A 19,233-nucleotide genomic window follows, 5' to 3' on the forward strand; every position below is an offset into this window, starting at 1 on the left:
TTTCTAACGGGAAGACGTATGAATAGCACGACATTACACGGACATTTCGCGTGTCATGAGGACACATTTTAGGCTTTTTGCATGCGTCGTTTTTACGCCACACAACAAAACTATGGATGCAGTTAAGTTTAGACAACAAAACCGCTTAGTTAGGTTTAGGAAATACGTCATGGTTGGGCTTAAAATAAGTACGTAAACTAAGTAAAATACATACGGAAACAATCCAAGGATGGAAAACACGTCACAAATGTCACTAAAAAATATGTGACAGTCACTAACGTTACTTACAAAACAAAACACCGGTCTCAAACGCCAGTCTCTTGGTTAAAAATCCTGTGTTTGTTGGACCCGTCCACTGTCATAAGCGGTCTTTCTCGCTTTTTATTCTACGTCACTAGCTCTGATCGTAGCATATTTACGCAGAACATGTACACTGCAGTCAGTACATACTACACGGAGAACAAATGACACGGCAAACGCAAGAAAGGTGTTTTTATTGTACGCTAAATACCTCGCCCATTATTCTGGCATTCATAGCCTTTTTGTGCGAATGGGTTGGGACTTCTAGAAAATCTGTAAAAGAAAATACAAATGAATGTGCATTTCCATCCGCTAGATGAGTATTAAGAGTTGGTTCTTTAAGATTAAACAGCTGGTGGTGCTAATTCTCCAGTGGGGTGCAATTAAACGACTGCAGAAGAAGAGAGCGTAACAAGATGGCATCATTAACAGGGGCGCCAGTCAAACCTCAAATGCTGGAAAACAACAGAAAACAAGATGGAAATAAGTCATTTATGTTTGTTACATGTATGAAGTTGTGAAACGTTTCCTCATCTCCTCCGCTTTGACAAAGAATTCACGTTTCATGTACGTCATGATTTATTCAATAAGTCCGTTTACATTGTCACATTTTATTTTTATCAATATATCAACTTTGTCCACCTCAGCGAAGTATCTAGCGCCATCATCTTGTCAACATAAAACTTATGACATTCCCATCAGCCGCAGCTGTACTGTGTTTTTAATACCTAATTGGCAAACGTTATCATGCTTTGTCTACAATAAATATTTTATTTGCAGATGAAATATGAAAAAAATCTATAATTGTCACAGCATCTACAAAGTGCACAAAGACTACGATAGATTTAGGGGGAAATGTGAGAAGGAGGACACGGCTTGTGTCTGTTTACTTTCTTTTCTTCTTCATCATCATCTGAGGAGGAGCGAGATGAAGAGGAGCAGCTTGAGCTCTGAGGTGACTCCTCATTGCTCCTAGACTCATCTGAGTTGTCATCCTTATCATCATCTTCTTCTTCTTCTTCTTCTTCTTCCTCAGTGCTCTGCTCTGCTTCTTGCTCTAATAGAAAAATGCATGACACAAACTCACGGTGTGTTTTCGGAATATGCATCGTAAAAGTGTTTGTGTTTGTATGAACGGAGGGACTCTCACCCTCCAACAGCTTCTTCTGGATCAGCGGGAGAAACTCAGAGGCCTCAGGATTGTCTGGTTCGTAGATGAGAACTGGAACGAGGAGAGAAGAGGCAGCATTGGCTGACTTCGCCGGTGGCTGATTTATTGACTGACAGACACACAGTTGATGGCTGCAGGATACCTACTCATCTGACACAGTTTGCTGGCCGGCTGGAAGTCTCTGTCCATCACAGCTCTGAGGAACTGAAACAAAACAATTTCACTTGAGTTTCAATTTCTCTCAGTATATCCAAGTTGAGTAAAATAATATGTTTGACTAAAACCAAGGATTAACCTCTTCCACTCCCTGAAGGCAGCGGCACCCTCGGCCGACTTTACTGTCTTTCAGAGGCTGTAGAAGGCTCAGTATGAGAGCTAGAGTGAAGGTATCACATAAAACTAGAAAACCTAAGGAATCCATCGGTACCAACAATGTCATGCTAGCATGTAAGATATGCTAAATTCTGGTGAGAAAAACTGGCATGGCCATTTTCAAAGGGGTCCCTTGACCTCTGACCTCAAGATATGTGAATGAAAATGGGTTCTATGGGTACCCACGAGTCTCCCCTTTACAGATATGCCCACTTTATGATAATCACATGCAGTTTGGGTTAAAAACCATGCAGTTTTTAAATGCAGTACAAATGTGTTATTTTTCACCTATTCTAATATGTTGTATTTGAATACAGTATTTCTGCATACTGGGGTCCCTAAACAGTCTTTGAATTACATAAATTGGGTATTACTGTAAAGCTGAGACTCTTGTGGATCCAATGAGCCCAATTGTATTCATGTGTGATGATGTTAGTCCCCGATAGTTGCCATTTCATTGTAGTGAGACCTCTAGGATAATCACAGCCCCATGAAACTTTACAATCACAAACTAGAGACCTAGAGCATTCAGAGGATGGATGGCTTTCCTAGGTAGATTAACAATAAGGGGGTTTCTGAGCAGTTTACACAACAGAAGTGATCGCCATCCAATCGCCGAAAAAATGCAATTCTTGCAGAAATCTCATAAAATGTCAAAAGTTTTTTAAAACAAATCACAGCAGGGCTTTTTCTATGCTGTTCCTCGAGGTCTTTGTGTCTTTATGTGGTATTTTTTAGGGACTATTGATCATTTTTATCAATTCTCAAATGGTCAAAAATGGTTCAATTTAGCACCAAATCTGCGCATAGAGCATGGGAATGGCCATCATCTATAATCATGTTCTAAACCCTTACACACTTTCAAAATGTATTTTAATGAATCAATTAATTTATGACTTATTTGTTTATTTTTGATTTATGACAAGAACAACTTGACACACAGCTGCATCTCAAATTAATCTCGGGGTTCCCAGCTTTCAGATGATGTACACCATTTCTATGTGACATCTACTGCTGACCTTCTATCTCCCCCTAAAGACCCCCTGTCACCCCCTAAAAAAGACAAAAAATGGTCTATGAAAAAGAGGAGTGGAGAGGAAAAGTTTAAAATGATATTTGGCATCTGAAATAAAACAAAACGTTACTACAGTACAGTCTACGTCATCCTCTCAGCAGAGCATGAAGTGTGGAATCATTGATGGTGATCAGTCACTTTACCTCCATTATCAGCTCCACTGGTGCCTTAACGTCTTCATCCTCCACATCCTCTTCCTCGGTCTGTTCTTCCTCCCCATTTGGCTCATGTGTGGGGAGAGGCTCAGCTGGTGGAAGAGAACGTGTCGCTCCTCCTGACAAACCATTAACACCATCATCGGTTTCTTTCTTGCGACATTTCTTACTTTGCGTTTTGTTCTACAACAACTTACCTGTTAGTGCAGAGTCTGACGGCGGTGCTTTCCTCAAGTCTTTCTTTTTCAGCTGTTCATCAGGCACTGCTGTCGACTGTGTGTGTTCTTCAACCCTGAAATCACATTTAAGATTTTTAAAAACTGTGTTGGCAATATTTCATTTGACTGATCACCAACTATGTGAATTCAGAGTACGGACCTTGGTGTTGGGTTGATGGACTCCTTTGGTGAGCATTCTACAGGACAACCACAGACATACAAGACATTTAATTCAGCCAGGAAACCCTTGCATGGATTTTACTTTTTAGTTTGGTACAACAGATAGTAGTATTTAATGTTAATCATGCGTGAGCAGAACAAAATGAAACTGTTAGTTGACATGATGTTTTAAACAAAACTGGACACAGTCTGGAGACATGAGGATAAATGACACGAATAACACAGTTAACTTTTTGTGTATGCAGCCTGTCTCTTCTAATTCTGTCACAGTTAGTGGTGACCTTGTTTGTGACTTACTACATTTCCCAGAATTACTTGTAAAAATTGTAAAGGTAAAGTGTGTAGGATTTGGATGCATCTAGTGGTGTGGTTGCAGATTGCAACCAATTGAGAACCCCTCCGCTCACTCTTCCCTTTCCAAGACTGTGGTAACGCCGGTTGCCTCGCTCAGAGGCCATCCTTACCATAATAACACTACTTTAGGAGCAACGGAAGTCAGACGGCGGCTGGCGGTACCACGGTTTTGCACTCTGCGGCTCACATTTCACAAGCGTGTCGGAGAACTACGGTGGCCTTCAGGTAACGCAAAATGTGAAAGGCTCTCTCTAGAGCCAATGTTTGGTTTGTCTGTTCTGGGCTACTGTAGAAACATGGCGGAGCAACATGGAGGACTCTGTGAAGAGATGTAGATATGAAGGGCTTCATTCTGAGCTAACGAAAACAAAATGATTATACACTAAGGAAAACATAGTTATGAATATTATATATCATTTCTGCTAATAGATCCCCGAAATACTACACACTCTTCCTTTAGCAAGCATGCACGTAGACATGCATACACATGCTTGTGGAGAGTGATCAACAGCAATTGCTATGAAAAACAGTAAGTGACATTTTTCATTTATGATGAAGCAAGAGTTGCACTCCTTAAACTTGTCTGGGAGTTGCATTGCATTCTGGTCTTTTGAGGCTGCCTTCGCTTGAGAAATTGACTTCGCCCTGCATAATTGAAATGGTACTGATGAGATGAGAGTCCACCATCACATACCGTCTGTATCCAGCACTTTCCTACTTGGAATCTCAGACTTCTGAGTCTCCTGGCAAGAAACCTTGAGACAGTTAAAAAAAATAATAATAATTACAGTAGCGGAGCAAAACATGTTTCTGTCAATCCAGTCTTGGTGTGGTCTATCTCAGAACACCCACCTGGACAGAACGAGGCAGTGCTCGGGCAGGAAGACTCCTGCTGGATGCAAAAAGTAAAAAAAAGAAAATAAAAATACTGGATGAACATTGTGTGTTATGACAGAAATATATACTTGCTACGATGGGACTTTTCTTACCGAGGTTTATCAGTGACTGTCTTTTTCCCCACGTTGTCTAGAAAATAATAAGAATATGTGCTTGCCATGAAAGGCTGGAGAGCAGCATAAACACAAGGTGGAACTCAAGTGAAATCGTATATGTCTTATGTCAGCCTTAAAAAAGGAAACAAGTCAGGATGCTGTACACTGATGTGAAGTCTGAATAACTTCTTACCATTGGGTTTGCGTGTCTCAGCATGAGCAGAGGGAACTTCTTCTGCTAACTAGAAAGATGAAAATTATTTTTCAATGCAATGAACAAGCATGGACAATGTATTTCCTACTCAAACAACACTTAATATCAACAATGTAATCCATAAAAAAACTGCATATACTGTATGTAGGTAGAAAACTAGAGTACTAAAACAGAATACATCTGACTTTATACTTTAGTGATTACCTGTTTCTGTGAACCCGTGGAGGATTTCCCCAAACACTCTAACCTGGACATCAAATTACAGCAGTGAAAAATGTTTGTGAATTAATTAGCATGGATTATAAACTCCTAATGTTTCCATATGGATTAATGTGTGTACTGTTTGTGTCCACTATTTCGTATTTAAGTATTTTATTTGGTCAATGAGAGCTGTTGAAGCAACATTCCTGGTACTGAAACACATTACTACGTCATTAATCAAGTTGTTCATTTACCAGGGTAGCTGCTACCTAGTTTACATTCAAGATTCAACATTCAAGATGTTTATTGTCACGCTGGTTATACAGGTACAATGTGTGAAATGCTTTTTACTGGGAAGCTCCATTAAAATAATAAGTTATATTACAATTATGAAAGGAAATACTGTAAGTTATATTACAATTACAATTAATTATAGTACAATTACAAATACTTTAAGTTATATTACAATTATAAAAGGAAATATTGTAAGTTATATTACAATTACAATTAGTTATATTACAATTACAATTACAAATACTTTAAGTTATATTACAATTATTAAAAGAAATACTGTAAGTTATATTACAATTACAATTAGTTATAGTACAATAACAATAACAAATACTTTAAGTTATATTACAATTACAATTAGTTATATTACAATTACAATTAGTTATATTACAATTACAATTAGTTATATTACAATTACAATTAGTTATATTACAACTAGCTACAATTACAAATACTTTAAGTTATATTACAATTACAATTAGTTATAGTACAATTACAATTACAAATACTTTAAGTTATATTACAATTATAAAGGAAATACTTTGTACAAGTGCATATTAAGAACATTTACAGTATATACAGTAAAAGATATATTTTTGTGTGAGAAGGTGTTGTATTGATTATCTATTTTAAAGTCTGATGGTCTGGTGAAAAACATTTATATTTATTTATATTTAAGCTAGTTGCTAACAGTAGCATAGTGAGTTACTACCGTTAGTTAATGTCAGTAACCTGTTGCTCACCTGCTCATGGAGGAAGATGAACCACTGCAACTTAAGATAGACTAGCTAAGTTACTGTCAGTGCGACAGTCGATGGTTGCCACGCAACAGTGAAGCAAACAGTGGTTACCATAGTAACAGAGGTATTCAGAGTCAATGCTGCCTTCAAGTGCTGCCGGAAAATTTAGTTTTTCTAAAAATATGCAGGCCAGAGACAGATACATTTTGTGCCATGACTTTTGGAGTATGGAGAAGCAGGGATGCAGTATTATATGTAGTTGTTTTAAATAGGTAATTGTGTGTTTCTGTTCATTGTATGGGTTGTTAAACTTAAATAAAAAGTTTTGTCACACAGGCTAATGTCTTCTTATTTGATGAAACATCACTACATGCTACTTGTAAGAGCCATGTTGTATTATTTACAGTTTTTTTATATTTGATTCTCATAGCAAAATTGTGTTGTGCCATTTAAAATGTTTGATATGCATTAGAATTAAGGTAATGAGTCATGTTTGTGATCCATTTTGACTCTTTTATGTGTGTTTTGTCTTATTAAGATGTGCTCCTCTAGTCTGTCCTGCTATTGGACAATTTGGGTGTCTCCCTTTAAGTGTGATTAGTGCGAGTTAGGCTTCAGTGGAGCAGGATGAGGAGCAACAATGTTTCTGACCACAGATTGTAGACTGTATTTCAGTTATTTCCTGTGTAATTGGTCCAATTTTGATAGTCTATTATTGCATATGGATATCTTTTGGTTTATTTTTATTTCTGTGGAATATTTTCACTCACAATACGAGCCTAATCTTCTGTCTGCAGAAGGCAAGTGGAAGTTGGACATGGTAATCTACACGAGTCAGAAACCTTTACATCCTGCTAGAAGCAGCAAGGATGGTTTATAGCAAACTGCCAGTACACTACTATTTATAATTCTGCTGTTTTGGTTGCTTTCTTTGTTAAATTTGTGAAATAAATAAATAAACAAAAATGCATTTGAATGCACAAAAAGTCACATTTACTCTATTTAAGCTGAGAAATAAGAGATTTTAAAAGCTTCTGTCCCAGGCCCCTCTTTCACAGAGCCTAGCTGTTTCCGTCCATCCTCCATGTCAGCCATATTTCATCCAATAAGTAGCTGTTACTGCTACATTAGCTGCGCATACATCGAAAGAGCTGCCCTCAGTCTTGAGTCTGTGTGTCAATGTGTGTGTGTGTGTGAGAATGTGAGGATGGAGGTATTGTGTGTGTGTGGTTAATGGATTCAGGTCTCCTCCGCACTTATTGTTTCACGGTTGTCTTATAATCTCAGGAAGATATAAACTATCAGACTGACAGGCTGAAGGCTCAGACTTCTCACAGAGACTAAATTAGCACATGACTGACAGGCTTGTTCATTTTCTGCCAGAGTTTGAAGCGCTGTTTGGAGAAAGGTGAGGTTAGTTTGGACTGTTAAATGTGCATGCCTTCCCTTCACTTCCTACTCCCTGTTACACACACACACACACACACACACACACACACACACACACACACACACACACACACACACACACACACACACATCAATTAGGCAGTGCAGTGAAGTTGCTTGGACTGAGCTCTCCCTTGGGATCCTTTCATGCACAGTGACATGCCACTGAACCGTGTGCATGTGTGTATTTAGTGAATGTGTACATGTCCATGCTTCTGTGTGTAGACTCTTTGTGTAAAAAAGTGAATCGGTCCCTGCATGAGCGGAAGAAACCCAGCAAAGAAAAGGACAACAACACATCCACTATAGTCACAACTAGAGTCAGTTTCTTATAGAATGTCACGAAATTTGTAAGGGGACTTTATGTATGTTTTTACTTGTATAAACGTTTTTAATTGTTTGTGTGAACAGGTTGTAACCTAACCTAAAAAACTGAGACCTTTCGCGACTTTCTGGGTTTCCTCTATCAGCCTGTAGACTGTTTTAATGTGAAGAATGCGGGCCTGTTTTTCTGGGAAAATACAACAGAGGTGACGTCATGCGCGCTCGCGAGTGCATTTCTTTTCAGCTCTGCTTACAGGGCTTACAGTGTGCAACGATAGCTAACGTTTAGTTAGAAATGGAATCCGCTAACGCCAACAAACGACCAGCCCCCACCACAACTCAGACTCCAACACGAACTCCACGGAAGCACGAAAAAACTAAGTTATATATATATATATATAAGCCTGTCTGTAAAGCCTCACCACTAGATGTCACTAAATCCTACACACTGCTCCTTTAAAGAGGATCTATTATGCTTATTTTCAGGTGCATACTTGTACTAAATTCTTTAGACTCTGCTCTAACTAGCTTTGTTTGAGGGCGTGCCAACTTATCCGCTATAGGCAGCTATTATGTTACTTGGTGACATCACCACGTCACGGAAGAAAAGGCGGGGCTTCAAGAAAGGCGTTTCATGCAGTACAGGAGCAGTGTTTCTGTTGGGGAGAGTAACTTCCTTTGGCGTGGACTTTGGGCTTTGTAACTTTGCAGTCCTTTTACATGCACAAAAAATGGACAAAAGGAAAGGGGTAAAAAGCACAAAAGCATAATAGGTCCCTTTTATTCTTTTAGATTGCATTTTTTTTTTTTTAAACGGTAGAAGATTAACGAGCAAACAAAAATAATGGTGGAAAAAAAAGTCTCTGGAGTGCACACACATCCTACCTGCAGGTTATTGACCCCTGAAGTCCAGCAATTTGTTGTGATCATGTTGGGTTCATTAAATATTGCTAATATAAATCTGGTGCTTTCTCCTGCCAAAATAAATGCCCATTAATTTCTTGCAGCATCACAGGTGCACAATTCAAAGAGGTCGGACAAATATACAGGACACATTTCATGCATGAAAGCAGAAATAAGCACGGCCTCGGCCATTTCTGACGTCAAGAAACACGTCACAACTCTTGAACTGGGAGCTTTCAGAAGCTTTCCACTTACGAGGTCGTGAATACCACAAGAAGGGGGTGTTCATATGGACTCTTCTCTTGAACACGGTAAACATGACCCCATTTGAAGGCTCCATTATATGCAATCTATGCTCCAGGACCACATTTGGCCGTGATGACACACAGACTCACAAGGTGAAAGCAATACCAGCCACACACTGTCACGGCTGGTAAAAATACAGAAAGGTCTCGTGTGAAATAACCAAAATTGTTGTAACTTTGACAAAAAATGTTGTCTCCACGTAGGACCCCATTGCTCTTAGTAAGAAGCTGTTCAAGAAAATAGTTTTTCGGGGCCTTTAAGAGCCAGTTCTGAGTTCATCTGAACCTTGTTTCCAGACCCAACCAGTCATGTCAGATCTGATTTTACAACAATTTAGCAAATGAATCTCTCGATGTCAAATGTCAAACACAAAGGTGGAACGTGAGCTGCAAAAGCTGCTCTTACACGTCACCTTTTCTGTCACGTTTTTATGGAGACGAACAGAGAGAGAAACACACACACACACACACACCCATAACTCCTCATGCCCAACGACAGACAGACGGAGAGAGCCACGAAATGCACACACACACACCCACAGCACCAGCAGCCCATCAGGCACACCTGCCATAGACGGTTGATGGGAAAATATATTCCACACAGACGACATGATAACAGAATCATTTCACACTCCAGTGATCCTCTACACACTCTCTTTGTGTGCATGTATGACTGTGTGTGTGTGTGTGTGTGTGTGTGTGAGCAGCGGCATGCACATCTATTAGTGTGCTGGCGGGTTGTATGTACTGTATGTGCCTTGAGAGACTCTGCTCCTCACAAATTTCCATATGATGAGCCCCGAGGCCGTCTTGACTGCAGAACACAGAGCAGGAAAAAGGGACAGGAAGACTCATCGAGGTCCTTCAGGACATCACAATGTGAATCATGTGTTTCTCTGATGGAAACGCCACTGAACATATTGTTCCCATATCATTAACAGGGATCAGCATTAACAAAACGAAGCAGCGTCGTGCTGTCATACAAATGACTTCATCTGTGGCGCGTGTGTACAGTATAACTTTGAATGTGGCACGGTGACGCTCGTGTTGCTGTGTCCTCGGGCACGCGTGTTTATGAAGCATCTGTGCAGGTCCATCAGTGTGATGTGGTGTATGACGATCCGTCCTCACGCCTCACAGCCTCTGGCAGGCTGAAGGCTAATAATAAATGCAAATTACAATCAGAGGAGCAGATCGGAGCTGGAGAGGATAATTGCTCCATTATGGCTGTGTGTGGGTGTGTGTGTGTGTGTGTGTGTGTGTGTGTGTGTGTGTGTCTTGTATAACAGAGAGAGAGGCGGAGGGGTGGGGGGGTTACAAAATGCCAGGTGTTGACGTCACAGACTCGGCTACATAACGGGACAAGTGAGGTGTTACATGTATTGATTTATTTGTTGGACAAACTTCCGCTTTCCCAGTACGAGGGGCCGTGTGAGGCTAATTAAAGTGTGTGTGATGTAACTGCGTGTCACAAATCAAAATAAAGAAAGACTGATCTATAGATTACAAGCTGCTCCTGAAGGCCACTGTTTCAATCAATCCGTGTTTGAAATACAAATACTGTGTGACTACAATAATGTCATTTACAGATGAGGCCTGTAATGTGTCTTTCTCTCAGTGGCGATCCTTCATTTTCCATTTCATTTAATTTATTAGGATGCTCATTAGCTTCATCAAAACAGAGGCTGGTTTATCCCACCTGGGGTATACACACACACACACACGCACACACACACACACACACACACACACGCACACAAATTACATTAACAGACAATTCAAAATACCATTTAACACGACACCATTTAACAACGTACAAAACCAGACAAACTGAAAGAAAAAACAAAGAAACAACACAACAAATAGCTCCAAGAATAAAATGCTCTTCAGGTAAATAATATTACATTTCTAACTACCTCTTATGTGACTCACAGACATCTATATTAACAGTAACCCAAGAAACGGTTAGCCTAGCTTATCATAAAGACTGGAAGCAGGGGGAAACAGCTAGCCTAGCTCCATGGCCGGCGCCAGGGCGACCAATATGTGGGGATGCTATAAGAAAATAGTTGATTTTCATGACTTCAGAGTTACTTCATAAGGAAGTTCTTGTTCTTTTCAATAAAAGCAGATATGGCATATAGCACATTTGATATAAATGTACTTTTAATTGAATCTGGCAAAAGAATATTCAACAATATAGCTATAAGCCTAATAAAAGTGATCACAAGGCAACGACAAAAAACGCTTCAGCGCTGGACAGCGCCAATGAAGCCACAGTTAGTAGCAACACAATACATCCAAAATGCAACAACAACAAGAAGTGCATTTATTCCATATGCATAATGGCTATCACAACGTCAGAAATTAAATTAATAATAGCCAAAGTGCAGCCAAAACGAAAGGTTCAATCCATTTACCCGATGCCTGTCAACTTTTGTACTACATTGCCCTCAAATAGAGAGAAATCTTGAATTCTCGATTCACGTTTATCAGTTAATTTCCTCCATTAGAAGTCCAGGAAATAGTCTTCACCTCTCTGTCCTTTACATTGCGTTGGAGCACACACACATACAGTAGAAACACATGTTGAAGTGACACCAGTTTATTGTATTTGCTCTATTAAATCACTCACTTGTTTGTGTCCTCGTAACACGAGCCGAGGGGTTTTACTGCTAATATTTATACTATTACCCATGCTTTGCTTTTAATGTGAAATCTATTTAAGAGGATGACTCCAGCCTCTGGGCACTTTATTATGTGTGTGTATATGTCATCATCACAATCATCATCATCTTTGACTTCGTAAGCACTCTTTCACTTACTCTTTCAATTTCTCTGCCGCTCATCTCACTGATGGAGCCGGCCCATCTGTCTCTACTTCAGCCCATTCATCATTTCCTCACTCATCAACTCTGTATTTCTTCATTTTCTTCCCTCACTCCATCTCTGTCTCTGCCTCACTCATCGCCCATTTCAGGGGGCTTTGCGTTTCCACCCCTTCCTTCCGCTCCATCCATCTGCTTCCCACTTTTCACAGCATCCGGCCTTTTCCACGCTTCATTTTCTGCCTCTGTCGTTTCTGCTGGCCGTCCATCCGTAGAGGAAGATGTTTCCATGAAAGAGCCTATACACTGGCTCACTTTATGAGGGGACCTGATTACCAGAATTTAAATAGGAAAAATGTCTTGTGATCAGATGATGAAACTGATGAATGAATCTGTAATGATGATTATGCAAAGATGTGCAGGCTAAGATGCTCTGTGCTGGGATGTTAAACAGTATAGCAGCGTTAAATATGATCATAGTAAAAAGCTATTAACCATAAAAAAAGACACGCATCTATTCACACCTTCTGAAAGTGCGAGAGAGCCCCTTTAAAAATGGCAAAATTTGGTTTAAGGATATAAAGGTGCGGTGAAAGGGTAGAGATGGTGCAGGAGGATGTATGCTTCATAAACCACATCTAACATCCACAAGGCTGGTTTAAACCTTTAAGGAGATTTCTGAGAGAAAAATGTGAGAGCATGTTCTCCTCCACTGTATTTTTATGTGTCTTTCTCTCTCAAACACCCTTAAAGGCCCTGAAAAACTTTTTTTCTGAATCAACTTCTGCATGAATTGCAGTGGAACAAGCTTAAAACATTGACATATTATCACCTTATAAAGTTTGTGAAAGATCGTGTTAGCAAACTGTTGCCTATTTACATATTTAGCAGATATAGAGCAACATTAGCATTCATTTTTAGTCTGTTCTGGCCATCTGATGAATGTAAGTCTAAAGGCCAATTCCAAAGGAAAGCGTTTTTAGAAGCGTTATTGACGTCCGTCACTCGTGCGTCTCCTGGAACAGATACACAAACGTATCATCCACACCGACTGATGGTGAGGGCAAGTTAGCGAGACGCTATCCACTGACAGACCACCCGATTCGACTGTTATCGGGTCATTAAATAGGCGTTATCAGACACTATAAGCACCATAGATGTGGGTCGTTAGGGGCCTACTACGCCTACTACATGGTGAAAGTGAAACTTAAAAGCAACACGTTCTAACATGTTGTAAAACTGAATGAAACGTCACATTTTGAACACAAATAAAAAGACCTTCAACTACAACTCCTTTAGGTTTAGACAAAAAAACTACAACTTCTTTAGGTTTAGGCAACAAAACTACAACTTCTTCAGGTTTAGGCAAAAAATACCTCTTGGTTAAGTTTAGGGGAAAACATCATGTTTTGGGTTAAAATAACTATGAACACAAAGACAACTGCACGTTGCTGGTTTCTCACGAGACGCGAAGTCCGGTCTCCAGGCTGAAAGTCTTTTGTTTTGTGTCCCTGACCTCCAACCCTTATGGAGTTTCACACTGTCTATACTACAGCGCCTGACTTACGCTTCTGCTCCTGTCATAATTACTACGGTTGCCAGAGGTTGCTGTCGTGTTCTTTTATACCTTCTTTCAGTAATCTACCATGTGAATAGATGATAGAACCTACTAGTGGGTGTAGTAGGCCGATATTGACCCACATCTATGGGGCTTATAGCGACTGATAATGCCTATTTAATAGCCTGACAACAGTCTAATCGGCTGGACAGACGGGCAGAGGCGTTTACAGAAGTCAGAATCAGTTTGGATTGGATGACTGAACACTTACGCGCCGCTCACGTCTCGCTTCCAGTGAAGATTCTCAGTCACATTCACTCGGTTTTGGTCTCCACCACCTCCTGAGGGAAATATCAAGCAATAAGCTGCTGAATGCTCAACGTTTATTCACCAGCTGGTCGCTGACTTTGTTGGTGGGCAATCTGGTCCTGGGCAGGTAATGCGCACATATCACACATAGTTATTTCATCCATTGTTTATTTAAGATTATTGATTAGTGCAACTTTAAAGAGAAGATTGAAAACCATCGCTCACCAGTTCCTGTTGGCTGACAGGTGAGATGGCAAGGTGGAACCTGAGTAGGAACACATTCTGCATTAGTCTCTCCCTCCTCCTCCTCCATGTCCGTCACTCTTTCTCTCTCTGTCCATGACGCAGTTGAGCGATGAGGTAATTTGAGTGACAGCCGAGGCAGCCATTTGAAACAACGTGATGGCGACCTCCTGGTGCGTCATGTGGTGGTGGTGGGAGGGCGGGGGATTATAAAGATGTATTCCTCGTCCGCTCCAGCGGCACTGGCATGATTATGATAACATAACACAAGGTGCCATAAAGAAAATGCTGTCAGCTAAATGAAGAGCAGAGCACTGAAATGTGCTCGCCATTATGTGATCAATCACACCTGTCAAGCTCGGAGCCCTTCGATCAAGGAAAGCTGTCACGGTCAGCTGTTACCTGTTCCTCCCTTGTCCCCGACTTTCTTTCTATCTTTTTTGTTTGTTTTCTGGCCATCTGTATGTGTGGGAGTGTGTTTCTGGGTCATTTTGTCTCTTTTCCCAGGCGGCCACAAGTCTCCCATCTACAATACCTCATGTGAGCGCTGATAAGAGGTGAAGAATTACCAAACATGTCGGCCACATGCTGGCTGAGATCACACACACAGGGCCCCCCTGTAATATTTCACAGGGAGGAAGAAAGGGATGCATACATCATTCTGACAGAGCCAGAATGGAGAGAGACATCCCTCTGTTATCTCCACACACACACGCACTGGGAGAGATTTATAGTACAAGGCTTTAATGGTGCCCTCACACACACCTCTCTCTCTCTCTGTATACCTCGCCCCTCGCTCACACGGACACACAAACACACATCTATCCATCATTCACCTTCTTCTTCCTCTGTTTTCCTCCGTCTTTCCTCTATCTGATCTCACATCTCCCTTTACTTCTCATTTCCCTCCCCTGTTTTCCTTTTTCTCCTCCTCCTCCTCTCTCCGAGATTGCTCCCAATTTCTCTTTTTTCGCTCATTTAATTGAAATACAGTAAAAATAAAGATGTCAACGTCTGGTTCAGTTCAAAAGTAAAAACGAGATTCCCATCATCCCGGGGGTGAAGACGAGAGTAAACAGACTCGCACTGTAACACCGATGTGTTTTTATAAATAGCATAATGTTCCCAATAAAGACATTGCTGACAGCCATATACGGCTCTCTAATGGGGAGTGGTTAAACCTTAAACACAGACCATTTACCCTTGTGATTTATAGAGCAATGCTTGAAGCCACTCGGCAGGGCTGATCTCTTGTTTTAAAAACGCTTGTTGCGTTGCTCATACCGCGCGTACATGTACTGTCTTAGGTTTGCATGTATACCACGAACGTCACCATCAATTGTGTTAAAGAGTTTAAAGGGTGGGTCCATCGGCGTTTAGTGCGTTCTTTTCCATTTTTTTTTTACAAATGGAAACGTTCACTCAGCTGTTAGCAAAAAGCAGTGACCTAGGTTATCAAAGGTTATCAATAAGGTTATGAATCGTATGAACGCTGAGTCAACGTTAGCTGTGCTAAGTTTGGAAATAACTGAATGGGTTATTTCGGATTTTTTGATGTGGGATTGTATGTATAGTATACTCCCGTGTTCTGCAAGGTAAAATTACTGTTTTTGTCAATGGAGTCTGGTGGCTTTGAAGAGTGCGACATAACAGCTTTAGTTCCCCGTCAGAAAGGGCTGTTGCCTAAACCTAAAGAAGTTATAGTTTTAAGATTAAACCTAAATAATTTATAGTTGTATTGCCTAAACCTAAATAAGTTATAGTTTTATTGCCTAAACCTAAAGAAGTTGTAGTTTTATTGCCTAAACCTAAAGAAGTTAGAAGTTATCTATTGTGCTTATAGAGATTGATAACGCCTATTTAATGGCCTGATAACAACAGAGTGGACCAGCAAAGGTGAAAAAAGGTGCTGCAGAACAGCCGGTATGAGAGAAGTAAAGTATTTTTAAACATAAAAGCATGTAGAAACCCAAAATACCAATATGCACCTTAAAACGAGTATAATAGGTCCTCTTTAAGTGACATTTTGGATTCAAGACTTCTACTTGTAATAGAATATTTGTATATGTTTATAGACCAATGAATGATTTTTACACTGAGACATATTGTGATAAATAAATTTCTGTTAACTCTGGTTCAGTTTATTGGAAATCATTCCGTTTAATGGCAATATTATTGAATGTCAAATACAGCTATTCCTCTTATAGTGTGTTTGTGTGTTGGTAGATGTATGATGCGATATTATGATTGAGTCTATCTCCCAATGCTGCTTAAATGACTGGAAGGGAACAATCGGGAACAAAATGAGCGAGGAGGAGAATCACTGTGACCCCCAACATCTCCACACATTAGAAGTCATCTGAACCCCTCTGCTCTCTCTCTCTTCATACCTGTACACCCTTCATCAGCGATGGAGACGTTATTGCAAGGTCACTGGAGACAACCTCTCTCTCTCTCTCTGTCTCTCTCTCTCTCTCTCGCTCTTCTGTCTCCATTCACTCGTCCTCAACAAAGTCATAAACCATCAGTTCAGAGAACTGCCCTCTGGGAGGACAGCATCTCAACACGCTCTGAGTTTAAGAGCCTAATAACTGCTATTAATGATCCAGGTTGTTTGTGTCTCTTTGTCTATAGTGTGTGTGTGTGTGTGTGTGTGTGTGAGGGCTGCCTTATCTGACATTGATTGGCTGCGAAAACCGTAATCGATCATCCATTTCTGCTTTTCACCTGAACATCAGCTTTTGTATGCAGGAGAAGTTCGCACTCTCCTACAAATCACACACACTTTATACTCTCACGTACACGCACACCCTCTCGCCCTTCAATACAACCCTATAATTTGCCAGATGCGGCGAATCGCTGGTTACTATGGCAACTACAGCGGGGAGAGTTTTTCTCAATTTTGGCAATAGGGCTGCACACAGACACACACCACGACACACACACACACACGCGGGCATCATGTGATCATGGCCGAGGCGCTGAATGGAGGACCTGATGAAAAAAGCTGCTCTGCATCTGCAGCCAATGGATGTTGACGACGGTGGGGATTGGTGATGAGAAATCATCCCATAATGAAGTGTTCATTTTTCACGTGCAGGTGGACTGTTGTGTGGTTTTGCTGAATGTAAACACACACACACACACACACATGCTCATACCACGGAGGGCATCACCACAAATATGGATGAGGAAAGCAGATTCTTTGGAGGAGCAGGCTGGTAAAAACAAAATGAGCTGAACTGACACTAACATTCTCAGACAAGCTCAGTGAGTCACTGTATACTAACACAACACACACACACACACACTCACATTGATGCTCTTATACAGTCAGTGGATGCAAACACAAACCGGTTAACCGAGAGCTAACAGTTTATAATGAATTTCCTGAAATGCCCTTCTTAAGATGTTTCCCGTTGTAATGACTGCTGTGCCATTTAAAAGACACAACCTTTAGAATGCTAAATGAAATACAGCTCTTTCTAAAATAAACCCCTAAGTCATCAGCTACACTCCAAAACCCCCCCCCAAAAAAACGGGTTAGCGCCGAGCCAATGAAAGCAAAGGCAGGGGATTATCCACACACACACACACACACACACACACACACACACACACACACGGTGCTGCATCTGGTTGTGACTGATAAGAGGCATTTTCCTCCCCTCAGGGAATCAAGCAAAAGGAAAAACATGACAGAAGAGATGGGGTTGGCAGGCGGGGGAGGACGAGGGGGGCCGGTGGATGGGTGGGTGGGTAACGGTTGAAAGTTGAAGCGTCCCTGTCATCGCTTACAGTAACACACGTTGTTTAGCTAAAACCCACGAGTGTATCAGTGTGTGTGTGTGTGTGAGTGTGATCCCAGCTGCTTCAGGGTGCTTCTATACTTTACAATCTGGTTTAGGGAAATGGCAGCTAATCAATAAACAGCATGTAGACACACAAACACACACGCATTGCTGCATCCTACAGCTTATCGGTTAATGGAGGAGTTACAGTTATCTACAGTGACCTGAGTTGAGAAGGCAGTGTCTTATTTTGAAAGGCCTGAGAAGGGGCAAATGTAGAAAAATGTGCAGAAACGTGTGTTGTGTTTAAGTGTAAACCAAAATAACATTGCCCATAGATTCATTCAAGGATTTGGACTAATCTTAACATCTAACATTTAAGACATTTATTCTGAAAAACAAAATCAGAAGGCTTGTCCTTGATTTGCCCTTCAGAACAGAAGCCATGACAAGCACTCAAAGCTCCGTACATGTTTTTTGTCTGAATCATAACGTGGGTGTCTTACGTATGTCTGACGACCACCAACCCGGCGACGTCAGCTGACGAAAAAAAGCCGTTCCCCTCTGCCTCCCCTTTCGCTTCCAGTCAAGCTGTGCAAATCTTTGCATTTAAGCTCCTGAGAGTGCTTTGCGGGGGCGTGGAGCTCTGGCCAATCAGAAGCGGAACTCTGTGGCAGGAATTTACATAAATCTACATGGCTAATGTACTGTGCAAATTGAAGGAGTGACACTGGGACTTCACCTTTTCTCAATGATAATATAATACAACAACTGACCTTAAACTAAAAAACGCAATTGCCCGCTAAATCCATTCATTTGCCTTCCGGTCGGACAGAGAGGAAAACAAACTGCATTTGTTTGTGTAATTGCCCATGAGCAGAGAGAGATGGAAGGAGGAAACAGAACGAGAGAAAGTGTGTGTGTGAGAGAGGGAAACTAGTGAATAAACAGAGGAGATGGATGAGTCTATTAAAGCGCTGGCTAATCCAGGCTATTAGGGAGCAGAGTGAAGGAGTGTGGGAAGAAGAGGATACATACGTCGGGCTAATGGTGCTAAATACAGACCTAAACGGAGTAGAGGAGTGTTGGAGATTATTATAAATGTACCCGAGGGTGTCGCTAGGAAGTATGGGCCTTCTGCACTCGAGATGATTCTGAACTGTCCCCTATGTTCCTTTTTGTCATATAGTCTTCCATATATGGCAACGTTTTATATCTGTCAATTCATTCACACATTCACACATCCATTAAAGAGGATCT

The 19,233-nt window shown here is 40.9% G+C and overlaps 1 protein-coding gene across 2 annotated transcripts; it reads right to left on the reverse strand.

Moving 5' to 3' along the window:
• Positions 1-866: 866 nt before the first annotated feature.
• Positions 867-6,358, reverse strand: erich2 (glutamate-rich 2). 2 transcript variants are annotated; one of them, XM_037786763.1, is made up of 12 exons: positions 6,267-6,358; positions 5,236-5,278; positions 5,011-5,059; positions 4,815-4,851; positions 4,678-4,714; positions 4,520-4,580; positions 3,452-3,488; positions 3,271-3,365; positions 3,062-3,192; positions 1,618-1,675; positions 1,451-1,522; positions 867-1,357 (listed from the first exon to the last, which is right to left on the reverse strand). In XM_037786763.1, exons 1-12 carry the CDS (start codon positions 6,272-6,274, stop codon positions 1,146-1,148), a joined length of 840 nt encoding a protein of 279 aa, XP_037642691.1. In that variant the 5' UTR covers positions 6,275-6,358; the 3' UTR covers positions 867-1,145. The 2 variants fall into 2 exon arrangements, with proteins under 2 accessions (XP_037642691.1, XP_037642690.1); XM_037786762.1 differs by having other exon boundaries at positions 4,678-4,717.
• Between the last annotated feature and the right edge of the window lie 12,875 nt (positions 6,359-19,233).

This window comes from Sebastes umbrosus, chromosome 12 (assembly GCF_015220745.1).
Source record: "Sebastes umbrosus isolate fSebUmb1 chromosome 12, fSebUmb1.pri, whole genome shotgun sequence".
Lineage (NCBI taxonomy): Eukaryota > Metazoa > Chordata > Actinopteri > Perciformes > Sebastidae > Sebastes > Sebastes umbrosus.

Bases quoted from the DNA above. Each gene is read 5' to 3' on its own strand.
- erich2 (XM_037786762.1), bottom strand. The intron at 1,676-3,061 runs GTAAAGTGACTG...GTTTTGTTTCAG, and splicing joins CAGTGGAGCTGATAATGGAG to TTCCTCAGAGCTGTGATGGA. The intron at 1,523-1,617 runs GTAGGTATCCTG...TCCTCGTTCCAG, and splicing joins CAGCAAACTGTGTCAGATGA to TTCTCATCTACGAACCAGAC.